The 18,514-nt window shown below is 34.9% G+C and overlaps 1 protein-coding gene across 1 annotated transcript; it reads left to right on the forward strand.

Moving 5' to 3' along the window:
* Nucleotides 1–12,286: 12,286 nt before the first annotated feature.
* On the forward strand, nt 12,287–13,754 carry LOC135137372 (uncharacterized). Its single transcript, XM_064066999.1, has 2 exons — nt 12,287–13,214; nt 13,282–13,754. Exons 1-2 carry the CDS (start codon nt 12,287–12,289, stop codon nt 13,752–13,754), a joined length of 1,401 nt encoding a protein of 466 aa, XP_063923069.1.
* The last annotated feature ends 4,760 nt before the right edge of the window (nt 13,755–18,514 follow it).

Below are 18,514 nucleotides of genomic sequence, written 5' to 3' on the forward strand. Positions count from 1 at the left end.
ATTTACTTTTTGCTCAAAATGCGATTCCAGCAGTTCTCAGACGGTAGTGGAGATCTTTATTTTGAAAAAATTATCGAATTTATCAAAAAACTGAACACAGGTTCTTGACTTAACCTGAGATATATTCCGTGACCATTCCTTAACAATCTGTATATATATTAATAATATTGCGTAACCCAATTTAGTTTAAAACTAATTTATCACTTACAATATTCATCTATAATTCTTTTTTAAGTAAGTGAACCAAATGTGGGTAGCGTTAGGGATAATATTTAATCAAATATAAATGAATAAATACTATGGTGATTCATATTGTGTCTATCGGAAAGTCCTTCGTTCATTTGTTTATATTTATACCATAATTTTTATAAATATATCATATTTTCAAGGTCAAATAAACAAAAATACAAATTAATAAAATAAATAAGTAGTGGTAGGCAACCGGTGTGACACGATGCTGGGGTATGCAACTGGCAATACATGTAGCATGCATTTATTTGAATTTCCCACCACACTTTAGCATCGCAACATGACGGTCGAGAAATGTCACTGCTGCTGCCAATAAAATACATGGTGCCTGCGCTTCTTCTATATTGGTTGTTCTGCAGGAAGGCCTAAGAACTTGCAGTAAATATCCAATTCATTAGAGAGCTTAATCATTATCGCAAGCTTAGTGTCAAGAGCTATGATAGTGTTCATCTAGTTGGAAGAACTGGAACAACTTAAGTTATTTATTGCGGTATATGGCATAACTAGAAATAACGGGTGTATAATAAAAAATATATTTGCAGTAGGCGCTGCCATTAGAACTTCACAATTGTGGTAACAGGACAAATAATATCGAAGCGTAAGTAGGCAACCAAATATACTTCAGAGCATACATCATTACCCGTGATCATTACCGTCTTAAATCATAGATTTTAACCTTATACTCTACTTAATTTAACATCTATGTCTTAAATACAAAAAAGTGACATTTGACGGATTTTGACGTTCTGATTTCCTAACCCTAACGTTCGTATCGTCTTTTTGCAGTTTAGTTGTTATTTCATCTTTCGCTTTGTTTGTGTGATAAAAATCAGTTCTTTTCAGAACTAGGTTGTGAGTTTTGCGTTTAAAGTCATTTTTTAACAAGAATGGCTTTTTCTGAACGACACAAAATATTCATGGTAATGTCGTACTACCGAAACGGTGTAAAAGAAGATGGAACTTGGCAGTATTCAATTGGATTATGTATGGAAGAGTTTCGAGAAGCATTCCCTGATTTTGCCGTAGAGTATACAGTTTCGACAAACTTTAAATGTCTCGTTAAAAATTTTTCAAGAAAATGGATCTGTGACACGAAAACCTGGAAGTGGCCGTCCAAAGAAACGAACTCCAGAACTAATTGAAGAAGCGAGAGAAGTAATGGAAGAAACCCCGGGTACTTCTATCCGTCATTTATCACAACAACTTGGTTTGTCTGTTGGTACCTGTAACACTCTTCTAAAAAAGGATCTTCATTTGTTTCCTTATCGTCTCACATCTGCACATGAATTACATCCAACAGACTTTCCTCAAAGAGTTCAATACTGTGAATGGTTTCTGAATACTCTGGATATGGGCGACCACCTTGAAAAAACGTTTTTCACCTATGAAGCATACTTTCATCTTAGTGGCTATGTAAACTCACAAAACACAGGAATGTGGACTTCAGAAAATCCACACTTTTTCATTGAGTCGCCCCAATATCCCCAGAAAGTGGGTGTTTGGGCTGCAATTAGCCAACGCAGAATAATTGGTCCAAGTTTTTTTTATGGTAAAGAGGTTTTTAGTATTGTAACAACAAAATAATGATATTTTCATTTCAGGAAACATAAATGCTGCAAGATACCGTGACGAAATTTTAAGTGTACTCTTAAATCAGCTGGATGATGAAGAATTAGTGTATGGTTACTTTCAGCAGGACGGTGCCACTGCTCATACAACTGGAGCTACAATAGGTTTTTTGTCTGAATTTTATGAAAATAGGATTTTTAGTCGCAATACACCAAACAACTGGCCGCCTAGATCATGTGATCTCACTCCTTGTGACTTCTTCTTGTGGCCACATATAAAAAATTCAATTTATACAACACCCATAAATGACTTGGAAGAATTATGGAATAGGATAACACACAAAATTAATGATATTAATAATAGTGCAAGTGTTTTAGAAAATGTGGCAAATGCAGTAAGGTGAAGGGCTAGGTTGTGTCTACAAGAAGGGGGTTCTTACTTCCAGCATTTGTTATAATGTAATTTAAAATGTAACATTTATCAGGCCCTACATAATGTTTGACAGAATTACGCAGAATGCTTTCATATTGTTGTTACAGAAGATTTCAATAAAGTGTCGTATTCTTATCTTTTCTTTTACCTTCTTAAGAAACAAAAATTGCCTGAACAAAATGTTGTAATGAACTGATCTTTTTAATAACCAGTATGATTTGCCTACTTGAATTTATTTTTTTATTTCAAAAGTAAATCGTCAAAATAAAACACTAGTCACTTGTTTTCTTTTGTAATTACTGTGACCGGTGAGAAGAGAAATGAATGAAGTGGACTGTAATTATTGTTTTATTGTACACAACACTGGACAGTAACAGTCCACATAACTAGTCTGCTATCGAAGGACTAACAAACTAAAAAATGTTCAAGTGGGGTAAAGGCAGATGTGAAAGGGTATGGTCCGCCCAACCCTTTGGTCTTCGACTATGGTACGAGCCGCCGATAAGAAATGCCGCACTAAAAGACCGCCGCCACCCTTTGACAGAGGAGGACCTCCCAGCAAAGAGTGCCATCAACAAAAGTGCGGGTCGCCCCAAAGAGTGCTGCCGGTTGTACAGGCCGTACCAGTAATTATTTATTAATTTTATTTGAATAATTTGCGTGAAGCAGATTTGCATTAAAGTGAGAAAATGTTTTCTAACCCAACATTATTTGCCGCTAAATGTCATTCTCAATGACCTTCAGTTTTTTACGTGACTCTTTCTACACTTTAAAAAAGCCGCAAACAATTGAATTTTCAGCGCCTGCTCCAAATATATTTTTTATTGTACACCCGTTATATTTTTATATGTATCAGTTAACTTAATTACAATCGGTGTAATTTGACCTTAACTTGTAATTGTTTATAATTTCATTATGTATTAGTTATTGCAATATTTCACAAGATTCAATCGGGGCAGGAAAATTTTGGACGTCAATAACGTTCCACTGTCACAAAGTGTGAAACACCGTTTTTAATTTTGTCATTTTTGACATTGCGGTTATTCTAACACTGGATGCGAAGTAATACATTTTTCGAATATCCAACATCAAATTAATATCAATAAGGCATACTACATCAAAATTGTATGACATTCATTTCATCTAACTATGGTCTAGTAATGTTAAAATTGTCAAAGAAAATAAGATCAGGTCATAAAGTGTTTACGTTTCTTTTCTTACTGAATTATCTATATTTAAAACTGTGTTTATTTCCTGTATCTGGTAACGTTTATCAATAACACATTACAATCAAAGATTGCATATAGGTGAAGTTTACAGATTTAATCATAACCAGATTACCTTGGAAATACACTTTTTAGATTAATAAGCATTATTATTATTGCTGACTACATTGTCCAACGGGTAATCAATCACCCAATTATGTCATTAATGCTGTAATTAAATATGTCTGTTGTTCTACTTTAGACTTGTGCAGTTGGATAGCACTTGCATTACACGAGAATCAACAGTACTGAAAGTACGGACTGCACCTCTAAGAATTTTAAAAAGAGTGTTCAATACGCCTGGTCAACAAAGAAGATGTTTGAAATCTGGCAAGCAGCGATTGCTGGGAAAAACCACTAGGTGGATAACCACCATCTCCTCGTATAATATTGTTACGAAATAAACCCATACGCTTCCCGGTACGACGCCTATGGGTTGTAGTATGTAGGGCGCTGATGACTCATTGTCGGTGACGGCGGCCGGAGAAACGCCTGGAAGTGGAAGTCGCGATGGGCAATCCAGAAAAACCTCGACTGCGGAACTTCTAGAAGGGAAGTATGGCTTTAAATGCAGGCCACCTTCGGGAACGATGATTATTCAGCCAGTTCAGTCCACGAGAGTACAGTGAAGTTGCGCCGGAATGATTTTTTTTACATAACGTTATAACGTTTTTTTATCAAACTGCATTTATATTTTTTTAATAATTTGTTCAATATAATGTAAATATAGCAACCGGTATGTTTTGCTGGAAAATTGTAATTTATGAAAAGGATGCATAGGCTGATTCATAAAAGAACAAATTAATATACTTTAATAAGCTGGTGTAACTTTACGTACGAACTTGCGTCGGTTACGGACCTGTTTCCCGATGCGGAGTTACTAGAAATGCATGTTAGCAAAACCTGAACTTTCTTCCGTTGCGTCATCCGGTCCCGTTTGCGTATGCGGAATAACTATAAATCCGGCTTAAGGGTGTAGAGTTCCTGTAATTGGAGTGAAAAATGGTTATTATACCAATTAATACAGATAAGCGTGTGATGTTACATCTTGGGAAGAACAAGCCAAAATTATATTATTACATTAACAATGCAGGAGTGAAGAAAGTTGTTTTACATTTAGTTTGGGGGTATTGATCACAACTGATCCGTCTTGATCTCAACACATACATTAAGTTGTTAGTAAGGCAAACAGGTTCGTGTATCTGGTATCAAAACTTTTTAGCAAAATATCTTGCTGCAGTACAGTTAAGCTTGTTTGACCCAAAACTATATGTGAAATTTTGGTGACATCGAAAAAAGTTTCGGAACGGTATACTTACAGTAATGGTTTGTTTCAGAATCCTAACCATTTTTACCAGCCGTCACAGGACACATAATTAACATTGTGAGCACTGAAACTGGGAGCATCTGGAAGATCTTCTGTTGTTGGCAGCGAATGTTTTAAATAACCTTTAAGACAAGAGTACCTCCATCCCTTTAACAACCATTTTTTTCTCTTTCATTTTTCCTGAATTTGAGGATGGTAGGCAAGTACCATTTCATAAAACGAAATGGTTTCCGGTAACCACTTTCAGTTAATACGTGAAATAACTAGGAACAATTTACCGAATATTTAGTGGGTTAAATGATTTTCTTGTTTTTTATTCCTTTAAATATTCTTTTGTACCTCCGGCTAACGTAAAATTTTTTTATGATTACCGATATCGGTTGGTATTATTGCTTGTCATTCAGTCACTGACAAGTGGGTTACCTGCGCAGTGGATAAAGATCGGGATTTGAAAAACAGTTTTAGAATTCCTCATTGTTACTATTTATCTATTTTTTTTTGACAATTTCCATAAATGAAGAAATATCAATAATATTAATTAAAAAAAAATTATTCTGTTGCTCTTCTACATCCTGCGTCCTGGGGCCAATCACAAACATTGAGATCAGGATTAAAATGTAATCCAGCTGGGCAGTCAAACAAAACCGGTTCTCCATTAGAACATTCGTAAAATTTCGTACAATCATCGTGTGGAATGTAAGTTGGTTGTGCACCGTCTCGGGCTGGACAGTTCGGAACTGTTGAAAATATCATAAATGCTGGAAATCAGTTTAAAAAAAACATGTAAATACCCGTTTGAGAAGAATTGAAAGGAAGTGGAACCACCCACGCAGGGCCGGCGCTACCGACGGTGCAACACGTGCAATTGCACGGGGCGGCGAATTTTTGAAGGGCGGCGAAATTCGATAATAAAAACTTATTTTTAAAATAACTGCAATCAAACTCAAACAAGAAAAACAATTATAATGCTTATGTGGGAAAAATTTCAACCGTATCATTCCTCCACTAAAATAGACCCATATTTCAGTCGCCAGAGCGATACTTAAAAGAATTAAGCGTGACGCTCTCCTAAACAACCGATTTTGTATATGGTTAATAAACTTGTTTCAAAGTACTTAAATTTATTTATTTTTGTAAGATGATTCGATTCTTGAAGAAAAGTTTCAATTAAAGCTCAGTTTTGTATCGACTTTAGGACGTGTTGTGTCTTTGCTTCGTATTTTTCGAAATCGCTTGAAACGGTATCGTCTTTCGGATGCTGTGTACCGTAAAAGAAAACTTGCTTGAGAAACTGAGTTAAAAAAACAAAGTGGTTCTCTTGAAGAATGTCTCAATTTCAATTGAACATGAACTAGCCCAAAATTTGGATTATAAAGAACTTGTGCAAGTCTTCTCAGCAATCAAGGTGAGACTTTTCTCAGTTAAATTTTAAGTGTTTGTGTAATGTTTTAAATAAACAAGTTTTCCCCGTGTAAATAAATGTACATATATATCTAATGATCAATTAACTGTATATACATACCTACCACCTACCACGAATTTATTTTTTGTTGAATTTACACGAGGATATTTAACCAAAAGCCAAGAAACACAAATCATTGGATGAAACAAAAGTTAGGTGATTTAATAAATTTTAGTTGAAGGTAGCAAAATTAATTATGTAGTAGGCAGTTTATATTGTTAACTTTATTGAGGGGGCGGCAAAAAAAAATTGCACGGGGCGGCAAAATCTCTAGGGCCGGCACCCACGATTAATGGTGAATCGAAACAACAAAAATGGTACGAATATATAGTGTGTTTGACTGAATCCTGAGTCTCGAGAAGTCAGAAAATCATAGCTTAGTGATGCCAAAATTGTTTTGAACATCATGTTAAGTTTAAGTTCTTTCTTTTTCGGGTTATATATTTACGAATGCCTATGTTTTCATCAACGACATAAAAACTATTTTCAAAAAAGCTTTAATCAGCGAAAGTTGCACAATAAAAACGGATCCTTATCCATGTCATAGAACAATACTCTTTGAAAAGAGCTGTTACTACCAATCCCTCAAATTATATAATTTGTTACCTCAGAACTATAGAGCAATGCAGTTGAGTGTCTTCAAAAAGCAAGTAAAACATAAATTAGTAAAAGCTAAATTATATACATTAAAAGAATTCTCACGAATCATATACATTTGAAATATCAGTTTATATATATATGTGCATCATGTAGTTACTGTGTGTTATAATTTTTGTGTTGGTCGCTAGATTACATAAATTTTATCAAATTTTATTGTACATGTTCCCACTTTTCAACGACAAATATCAAACACGTTTGCATGTCCCTGGTATTAATAAATATTATTATTATTATTATTATAAGATAAAATTACATAATTTTAACCTTTTATATTTTAGGGAGTAATTTTTAGCGAGATTATTAAAAAAAAATAGATCAATGAATATTGTAAGAAATAAATTCGCTTTAAATAAAATATTGTGAAATGTTATTTATATAAAAGTGTAATGCAATAATTGTTTGGGATTATACCACCAAAGTGGAGTAACTATAGAACGTTATCCAAAAAATATATTTAATTATATTCAGTTATATCAGAGCTTAGTAATAATTTTCACTAATAAACAAATAATTGTATATAAATTAAAAAACATATAAATTATTCTGTTGCTGTTTTACATCCTGCACGATAGGGCCAATCACAAACATGTATGTCAGGGTTGAAGTGTAGTCCAGCTGGGCAATCAAACAAAAACGGTTCACCATTAGAACATTCGTAAAATTTGGTACAATCATCGTGTGGAATGTAAGTTGGTTGTGCACCGTCTCGGGCTGGACAGTTCGGAACTGTTGAAAGTATCATAATTGCAGGAAATCAGTTTAAAAAAATATGTAAATACCTGTTTGAGAAGAATATGCAACAAAAGCCGCAAGTGTAAATAGAACTGTGTAATACATAGTTGAAAATAGTATTTTTCTAATTTATTAAAAATTTAGAAACAATTAAGTATTTGTTGAATCTTGGGAGAATTCAGATTTCAAACTGATCAACTACAGCCGAGTAGACGGTTTATATAGGCAGTAAAATTCAAGCTAAAATGAGAACTTCGAATAGATAAAAATCTCTGCCTTTCAACGATTTACTAGTGGATTAAGGAGAAATATAATCCAAGCAATTAATCCTATTTTTAAAAAACAACACATAGATGTAATGTTTAAGTGTAGTGAAATATCCATTTTAAATGATTAACGGTGAGATTACGAAAAATATTGTTATTTTGTGCCGTTTTTCAAATTTTTGCTGTACAGCCAAGAATTTAACAAAAGTTCCCCAAGATATGAAATACGAAGAGACAAAAATTTTTGTTTAGGTTTATAGTCAGGATATTGTTTTTTCAAATTATATATATATGTTACGGTTAAAGTGAATACTCGGCTAGTTTCCAAACTAACTGGTTGTTATGCAAACTAACCAAGTCGCTAGTTATTATAGACGAAAAACTATTTTCTCTTACATTAGCAGGGTTTCTTGGTTCATTTGTAAACTGCCCAGCTAGTTTATAAACTACGGTACAAGTTTGGATCATTTACATACTTTTTTTAAAGTACATAAATTAACCGAAATAATTGGTTAGTTTACAAACCAGCCACTTTGTTCTAGTTAAAATAAGAACTTTTTCTCTAGTACGATAAAATAACCAATGAATTGTATCATATTTTAGGCAGTTAGTATGCAAACAGACAGTTGTTTTAGTGTTCAATGCAGGCAATGATACAATTCATTGGTTATTTTATCTTACTAGAGAAAAAGTTCTTATTTTAACCAGAACAAAGTGGCTGGTTTGTAAACTAACCAATTATTTCGGTTAATTTATGTACTTTAAAAAAAGTGTGTAAATTATCCAAACTTGTACGGTAGTTTATAAACTAGCTGGGCAGTTTACAAATTAACCAAGAAACCCTGCTAATGTAAGAGAAAATAGTTTTTCGTCTATAATAACTATCGACTTGGTTAGTTTGCATAACAACCAGTTAGTTTGAAAACTAGCCGAGTATTCACTTTAACCGTAACATATATATATATATATATATATTATACATAGGTATATTAACAAACTTTTGTTATATCTAAATATATACTTTGGGAAATTATCGACAGTTTAAAGTTACTACTTAAGTTAAACAGGTTATCGTTTCGCGAAAATCCAAGATTAGGATAATTTCATTTTCAAAATCCCTTAATCTTCATACCAATATACAGTATTATACCAGTATTATTTACGGCATTTGATTTCATATTTGTAGCACTTTCTTTATTGTGTAACTTAGCACGTTAGCCTCAAATATTTCATCAAATTTTGTAATTTTTAGGCAGATGATTTTAAATGGCCTATTCCCGATCACAAAAATCTTAAAGTGTCTTATAAATTTCAACGTTTAAATTGCCTTAGAATAGTATGCAATTTCGAGATTTATACTGCTTTCTACACTATTTGCACCATACAGCCTTACATTTGTTTCGTCATATTCTAGATCTCATTAAAAATATGTTTTATTGCCTCAACCAATAGACAACAGAGCAGACATACTGATAAAAAATCGTAACAAGGAAGACATTTCCATTGACACTACTATTCTAAACACAAGGAATTTATATCAAACATATAAAAAGAACACAATCGAAAAATCTACATTTGTAATCCACTACTCAAAAACCTCAGATAATAACTATAACCACTTCAAGTTTATCCCGGTAATAAACCACAATCTACTGGCTATGATTAAATAAACAGTCATATTTTTAATAACTGACAATCGGTTGACTGAAACAACACCTGATTTCTTTCACTCTTTACATAGTTTTGGATATATAGGGTTGATCAAAAAGGTAGACGCGGAGGTGAAATATCTGCATATGTGTCATGTTCTGTAACTCCAATTTGCAAAATAACGACACTAGACATTCACTTCAATGCTTTCGAATCACTTTTTTTTCATCTTAATAACAAATCTTTTTACCTTTTACTTATAAGTACTTACAGGCAACCATTTTCTGTTATTGAAGACAATATTACTCTGTTTCAAAGATTTAAAAAATCAGTTTAGTAAATTCTTATTCTTTGGTGGTTTCAACATGCCAGAAATACACTGGAGCTTCCAGTTCTTTAAATGCAGCTTCTTGTTCAAGCCAGTTGTTAACAGAATTATTATTGGATAACTCGGTAAAACTTAAGCAGTATTTGCGTGTACAATTTCATTACTATTTACGAATACTGCGAGATTAATTTTGATCCCTTTAATCGTATACCGGGATATTAATTAATCATTTAGGTAATTTAGGTTAAGTCTTATCCTACTAAAATTTAGGCCGATTTCTACTGTAATAATATTCTGTAAGTGGATGACAGAACAGTTTGAAATAAATAGATATTATCATTATCTGGTGCAATTCGTAACTAGATTCAGAAATGATCAACTTGATTTCATCTTGGGTCTTACAATTGCATCAGATGAAAATCCTTTTTGAAATTTCCAACACTTTGAACCAAATAGTAAATCGGACCGTGTTGTTTTGACAGGAAAATCTCAGTTTTGTTGCAAAATATTTCCAGGAATCGTTATCAGAAACCAGTCTGGTGTTGACTTCTTCTGTGAGCACTTACCTGTTAAAAATTGACTCAAATTCGCTTTTAGTGTTCCATCTGTCCAAGGTAATTGTGTCATTTTCAAAAACGTATTATATGATAAAGTTACCAAGCACACTAAGAAATTTCGAAGAAATCTACGTTAAAACATGGATTAACTCAACGAGTGAGCAGTGTACCCTGTCTCTCCAGACGTATTTGCTTCTCCCGGTGAGCCCGTTTCTTGCTATTTTTAAAAATTTGGCTAGCGAAAAGTTGTAGAATCTAAGAGTTGGTTGTGCTAAACAGCTTCAACCCTTAGTGAAGGGGAAGCAAATTACATGCTTCCCCATTAATTCGGTACTTGAGTTTTTGTCTCTCGCTTATCTTGGAAGTGCTGATAGGTTCTCCCTCTTTTTGCATTGACCACAGTAACAGTCTGTATTGCTCGCCTGTCCGGCGCAGCGGTATACTGACAAAGCTTAAACGAACGAGAAATCAAAATGGCGACTTCGGCGCCGCAATTCCCAGCTAAAGAACAAGCGATAGTTATGAACGCTGTCGACGACTTAAAACTCACAGACTACGTTGTCGCTATAGGTAATATAGTGCAACCAAAAAACATTATTTTTGCCTCGCGAATTTCAAATGGCCGTATTTGCATATACATGAGCTCTAAACTGTTGGTTGATCAAGTAGTTGCTGATCATCCGGTGATCACAATTAAAGATTTTGAAGTCAACATAAGACGTCTAATGAACCCGGCACGTCGCATTATCTTTTCAAATGTATGTCCTTCAGTTCCCCACAACGTTATAGAGAATCTTGTTCAAACCCTAGGTTTTACTGCAGTATCGAAAATGTCATTCTTACGAGCGAGTATTGAAGGTGACGAATTTAAGCATGTGCTAAGTTTTCGAAGGCAAATCTACATTCAGCCTGATGACTCTATTAACCTCCCTTCTTCCATGGTCATAAAGTACGATAACACGAATTACAGGATCTTTCTTAGCTATGATGATGTTTGTTTCAAGTGTAAAGTCTCAGGCCATTTCGCCAGTGACTGTCCAAACCAAACTGAACCCACTGACCAAACGGATACTTCCAACTCGTCGACTCCTCTGGATTTAGCTGTTGGTAAATCTCGTGCTTTAGACGACCAATTGGAGACTTCTAATCTGGTTACCCCCTCACCTTCGACTACCGCTAAGCGCTCTGCCCCTGATGAACCTTTGACTGAATTCATCCCCCCTGATCAACCACAGCTAAACCTTGATGACACAGACCAAAGTGTACGGGGGAAAAAAATTAAACCTTCCGATTCAACCGAAAGCCTTACTCCGACATCTGAAATACTAGCACCCGCTGAACAACTAATTAACAATGCTCACTACCCTCTCACCTTCGAGGAGACTGTTGCCTTTCTTGAGAAGGCTGTTGGAAAACCGGATATTTTAAGTCTTATTAGGGAATATACTAATGACATTTATGGTGTTCTTATAATGGTTCACGACATTTACCCTCTTGTGTCGCACAAAAACTTGAAAAATCGATGCAAAAAAATTCAAAAGAGAATTAAAAAAGTCTTAAGTTCCCTGCCAGAGGAACATGGCACAGATCTATCCGGTCTGTTTCAGACTCCCACGACGTCCGCTTTTTAAACGTAATTTACTGCAGTATCCTACACTTTCGGTATTTTCTTATAAGGTTTTTTAAATTCTTATAACCCCTATTAAAATTCGATTCCCATTATAATAAAAATACTCTCTTCCCACAGTTCTTTAAAAATACTGTAATATACACTAACATAGCCTCTATAATGGCTAAGTACAACGACTTATTAGCTTTCGTTACCTATGGAAAGCCGAGTTTTCTGATAGTCACAGAAACGTGGTTATCCTCGTCAATACCAGATCATCTTTTCTCCATGGGGGATTACACTATCTTTAGGGCAGATCGCACTCGTACCAGAGGAGGGGGCGTTTGTATTTTTATTGCGAATCACCTTTTATCTGAATTACATGTAGCACAACTCAGTTTTGACACTGGCAACATAGACAGTCTTGTTCTTCGGATTTCCTGCAAGAACTTCTCTTTTGTACTATCATGTGTTTACCGACCACCTGGTACTGATTTAACATCAGACCACAATTTATTCTTAAAATTATCAGATCTAGTTGAGGCTTATGAAAATGTATTCGTGTTCGGTGACTTTAATATGCCCGATCTAAAGTGGCCATTAAACCCTAAGTTAAAATGGAGTCAGTCTAACCAACTATTGGTTGACTTTTTGATGAGCACTAGAATGCTGCAGCTGGTAGATCAGCCAACGAGAATTCGGCGAAACCAACAACCATCAACGCTAGATTTAGTGATGATATCGGATGCAAATTTATTGGCGAACTTGGAGTATCTAGACCCGATAGGTAAGTCGGATCATGTTCTAATTAAGGCTGACATGCAGATGTGTTTTACTCCCCGCAAACGAACAATCACGTTCAGCAGATTAGTCACTAATTATGAAGATATCAACACTAGATTATCTAATATTGACTGGTCTTTCATTTCTACACACACTGACGTATCTTCCAGCTGGGATGCCTTTAAATTACGTCTCCAGGAGATCATTGACAGTTGTTCATCTCGAGTCACCGTTAAGAAATCTTCTACCAAACCATGGATTGACGGCAAGATACTTAAGCTGATTAATAAAAAACGGTCGTTGTGGCGAGCGTACAAACGTACAAGTAGTAAATTTGATTATGCTACTCATAGAGCTTTTTTCTAATCGCCTTTTCACGATTATTAAGACAGCTAAGGAAAACTACGAGAAACAATTGGTTGCCGATGCAAATCCCAAGCGGTTCTACAAATATGTCCGCTCAGCCATAAAAGGGTCCTTCGTTCAAATGCCTTTGATTAAAGATGGAAATGGCCAAATTGCTAGTAGTCAGCGTGCTGCTGCTGACATTTTCGCTTCAAGTTTTTCGAAGATATTTGTCAAGGAACCTCACATAACAATGCCCGTCATAAATGGTCCAGCAAAATCAGAAAGTCTTGATTTTGTCCACTTCACTAAAGACTCGGTACTTAACAAACTGCGATCGCTTAAGGAGGGGAAATCTCCGGGCCCCGACGGTCTTTCTGTCAGTGTTCTAAAGAAGTGTGCGAATTCGTTAGCAGGCCCACTTTCCGTACTTTTTAACCAGTCCATCGATACGGGTATTCTACCATTAGACTGGAAAACTGCTCTGCCCAGGCAACATGATGTCGTCTTTTTCACGTGAATAAATGGTCATCAATTACGTCATAGTGACCAAAGATTTCACGTGATATTGACGTACCAATGACGGTCAAATGTCTCGTCCAGATGACGTTATTTTCTGACGAACTATTGACGTGATGTACTGACGTCTTAGAGTCGTCATTTTGTAACGAACTATTGACGTGATGTACTGACGTCTTATAGACGGCATTTATTGTCCATTTTAAGACGTTTTTTATATTTTGATTTTTAGAAAAAAATATGCAATAAATAAAACGCTGAAATACTTTTATATTTTTATGTTATGTACTTTAAATAAAATATTATAATTCGTTATAATCACCAGGCAAACCCCAAAACAAAATATGTATTAATTAAAGTTAAAACAAATTAGTGTAAAAAGATTAAATTTACTACAATTCTGTACAACCAACAATGAACTTCAATAAACAAATAAAAAAATATATGTCAATTAAACAAATTAATGATAAACTACTTTTAAGAACACAAACAAATCTACATACAGGTAATTATGAGTCAAATTACTATAAACAAAAAAAAGGATAATATACAATATACAATCAAAAATAAACGTTGCAATAAAATATGCTATTTAAAGAAAAATCAGTTTTAAAAACACAAAGAAATCTATTTAGTTACAAAGAATATTAAAAGAAAACTATAATAAACTATAAATCAGTCTTAAAAATACAAACAAATCTATTTACAAAAAATATAGAAAAAAACTAGAATAAAGGGAAAAGACAGTTGAATCGCATTGTTGAAGTTACTTGCTTTGAAAATACACTGTAAAACTTTCTAATTCACGACGACTTGTCTGTCCCCAACACGCAAAAAAGTACCGTAAGAATTAATTCTGTTTTAACAATCATATTAATAACCTAACTTTTTTAAGTTTGCCTTAATTTATTGCAATGCAATCATTTTTTCGTCTATGGGCAATAATAGCCAAATTATTAAATTTAAGGGATTACAGCTTAAAGCAGAAGACAAATTCTGCATTTTAAAAATGCTAAATTTACTTGAATCTAACGGATAATCGTAAAATAGTTGCATTGACAAAAACGTATAGCCTATCAGGAAAATCTCGTTGTCAATACTTTTTACAATGAAGCGAAATGTGCCATGTATAGTAAGTTATCAAAAATATCGTAGTATTACAGGCATCTACCTGTATATAATATCCAATATTATGTGTTGCATTTCCGGAAGCGGCCACTGACCCTTTTGGGTATCTTTACCTGATTTTGTAAAGAGCACTGTAATTTTAGTACCTACTTCTGTAACCGTCCTATATTAAACATCAAAACCGAACGCTGTCCATTATTTCAATTATAACAAACAAAGGTCCTTCGAGCAATATCAAGGTACAATTCGGAAGACCATACATGGTCGTATCAACCGGATTAGAAAAAACGTTGGTACTACGATTCGGATTGTACGAAACATTGGCACTTCAAGCCGGAACATTGGTACCTCGAGCCGGAACAATTATGTTATATGTATATATGAATTCATTGTATTTTTTTAAGTTACAAAGAAATCTGCTTATTCTAATAGGCAAAGATAATCTTGTAATTCGTCAAAATTTGTTTAGGTGTGGTCTTGGCGGCATAACTTCTATTTTTGTTTTCTTTTTCAGTTGTCAGATTTGATGACGTTTCCATGTTGGAGATTTTTTCACTCGTTTCCTTTAGCATTTCTTTCGTTTCGCACATGTGTTTTGTATTTGTTTCAAATCTAGAATAAAACTATGTTCATTAGCATTAGTACATAAATAATTGCAGTAATATACCTTTTTTTTTATGGCGCCTCATTTTCAAAAACAATCACCGTAAGTTCTTCATAATCAGTGGGAGTATCTTCAGTGATTAATGGTGGTCTCTCTTAAAAAAACTGCTTTTGTTATCTACGTACTGTTATCAAAAATAACAGAAACATGTAAAAATTAAAATGATTACTTTATTAGATATTAACTTACCTAGTGTAAATAAGTATAACCCACACTGTACAGAAATTTTCACAAAACTGCGTTAAAAATGAAGTGAGTAACGGATACACGAGAAAGTTTCGGCAGTTGAGAACCAACTGGAAATATTGGGATTGGGATGCTTCACTGTGAAGTGCAATAAACATAAATACCGAAAAAAGGGAAAGTCCGAATGCACGCCTCAAACATCTGATGTATTGTATGGTAAATACGGAAGTTGAGCATTATTTTTTCATTAGATGAAATAAATTTAATAAAACTAAATATTAAATCACTCTCTAATTTTTTTGGTAACCATCATCACTTTATAAACGTCTTTATAAAATCAAAATTCGACGAAGGAATTCTTCAAAACCTTGTCCCGTTTTAGGGACAATGGACAAAGAATTTTTATGACTTTGTTTGTGTCGTGGGGTCTTTTCACTATTATACGCTCAACCCCGGATGTTCTATTTATAATTTGCCAAGCAGGTACTTACAAAATAACACTTCCAGAGTATAAACAAGTTTTCAGAAATAATTATTTGATTAGAAATTATTAGATGAAAAAACTTGTCTTTGGTGTATTTCTAATAAAGCCGTTGTTTTTTTTTTTTTGCTCTAAAGATAATTAAGCATTATGAAGGCCACTTTTTAAAGAATACGACGATCCACATCTAATTGATCATATAATCTATAAAAAAATGACCAAGAAAGGACGGCCTTTTGACGTCATTAATTGACGTCAGAAGTAAGTCATAAAAATCTCGTCATTATCACGTGATTTTTTGGGCGAATGACGTCGCCGACGAGTTATGACCAAAAATTGACGTGAATTAGACGACAGTCTGCTGCTTGGGTGATCACTCCAGTTTACAAAAAAGGGGACAAACTCGATGCAGATAATTACCGCCCCATTAGTCTAACGTCTCTTGTCGTGAAGGTCATGGAGTCCATTATTTACGATAATATGATTGCGTTCCTTATGAAACATAATGTGATTCCACCAGCACAGCATGGTTTTCTGCCGGGAAAGTCTATAAACACCAACCTTCTGACTTCTCTCGCTGACTGGACTCGAGCGCTGGATACGGGTGACACAGTGGACGTTGTATATTTCGATTTTTCCAAGGCTTTTGACCGTGTGCCTAAGCGTCGTCTTCTGTTCAAACTAGATCACTATGGAATAAGGGGCGACCTTCTTCGTTGGATAGACTCCTTTCTCACTGATCGTTCATTTAGGGTCAGAATTGGTAATTCTGTTAGTGTCCCGGTTAAGGTACTGAGCGGAGTCCCTCAAGGCTCCGTGCTTGGGCCCTTGTTGTTTATAGTTTATTCGTCAGATATCACCAACGGTTTGAGGTCTAAATGTGCTATGTACGCCGACGATGTAAAACTTTACAACTCTAGCTCGAACTGTATGATTTTAAGCAATGATATCACCTCAATCCACACCTGGTCTCGTGACTGGTTAATTCCATTAAATATGTCTAAGTGTAGAGTACTCCACCTCGGAGGACAAAACCCTCGGAATTGTTACTACCTTAATGGCGTCGAGCTTTCTAAAACGAACACCTGCTCCGATCTAGGTGTTACCATTACATCCGATCTTTCGTGGTCAGAACACGTTGCTTGCATCACCAGAAAGGCTAACAGAACAGTGTATTTAATCACTAAAGCTTTTGGGAAAGCGAACGTTAAGGTTATTGTTGCGTTATATAAAACATATATAAGACCTATCCTAGAGTTCGCGAATAGTGTTTGGAGGCCACACCTAGTACGAGACAACGATTTATTAGAAGCCACAAAACGGCGGGTTACGAGGCTGCCTTTTGGTCAGATACGTCCATCATATCAGGATAGGCTCAAACTGATGTGTCTCCCATTGCTCTCCCGCAGACGCAAGCGTGGGGATGCCATTACCGTATTCCGAGCGCTTACTGATGGTGACTCACCTATTAGATATCTCTTCCCTTTAAATACGGATGGCCGTACTAGAGGTCACGCTTTCAAACTCTTAAAAGAGAAGTTTCGCACAGATGTCAGAAAATACTTCATCACTAACAGAGTGTTCGAATTTTGGAATTCCTTACCCGCTCATGTTGTCAGTTGCAAAAATCTTACCGAGTTCAAAATTAGACTGGATTTACATCAACGAGACTAATGCTAACATAACTGTGTTCTTGCGCGGGCATAACAGGCACTAGCCTCTGCCCGAACGCATTTCTAATAATAATAATAATAATAATAATAATAACTCGAAAATTTTGATAATCGTTTCTGCTAAAATCACATGGGTATGGAATATCTGGAAAAGTTCTCTATTATGGATGGAATCTTTTCTCTGTAGTAGAGTGAAGTAAAACATGGCTAATTCCACTCAATTAAAGAAATGAGTTCTACACATCGACCCTCATAATCCTCAGTTTGACTATGACATGACTTGACTACTGACTTGATTAGGTCTCAACAAGTCACCAGTGTAGTAACTAGAACTAACCAAAAGGTGTATCTTCTAAGACAAACCTTGAGAAAACCTACTAAAGAAACGGTTTTTAGGCACAACTTATGACCCCATTACCGACAGGTATTCATCAAGATTAGTTCTCCCGAATCTGCTTACGTTATGGCAGAGGCAAATAAGAGGAGATGATATTTTAAGGTATGCTGGGTTAGCTCTAAATGTCTCCAACATTAAGAATAGAGTTGTGCTAAAAACTGAAGGGCAAAGCGGCCAATAGTGATCTAGAATTTTGAGAGCTGCAAAAATACACTACACATTACAGACATGA

Source organism: Zophobas morio, unplaced genomic scaffold, assembly GCF_036711695.1.
Source record: "Zophobas morio isolate AGI-343-1 ecotype UQ-CSIRO unplaced genomic scaffold, CSIRO_AGI_Zmor_V1 ptg000029l, whole genome shotgun sequence".
NCBI classification, from domain to species: domain Eukaryota; kingdom Metazoa; phylum Arthropoda; class Insecta; order Coleoptera; family Tenebrionidae; genus Zophobas; species Zophobas morio.

Excerpts from the sequence above, each read along its gene's own strand:
- LOC135137372 (XM_064066999.1), top strand. The coding sequence starts at position 12,287 with ATGGCTAAGTACAACGACTTATTAGCTTTCGTTACCTATGGAAAGCCG. Across the intron at positions 13,215-13,281 it reads GCGAGCGTACAAACGTACAA|CTAAGGAAAACTACGAGAAA; the intron begins GTAGTAAATTTG and ends TTATTAAGACAG.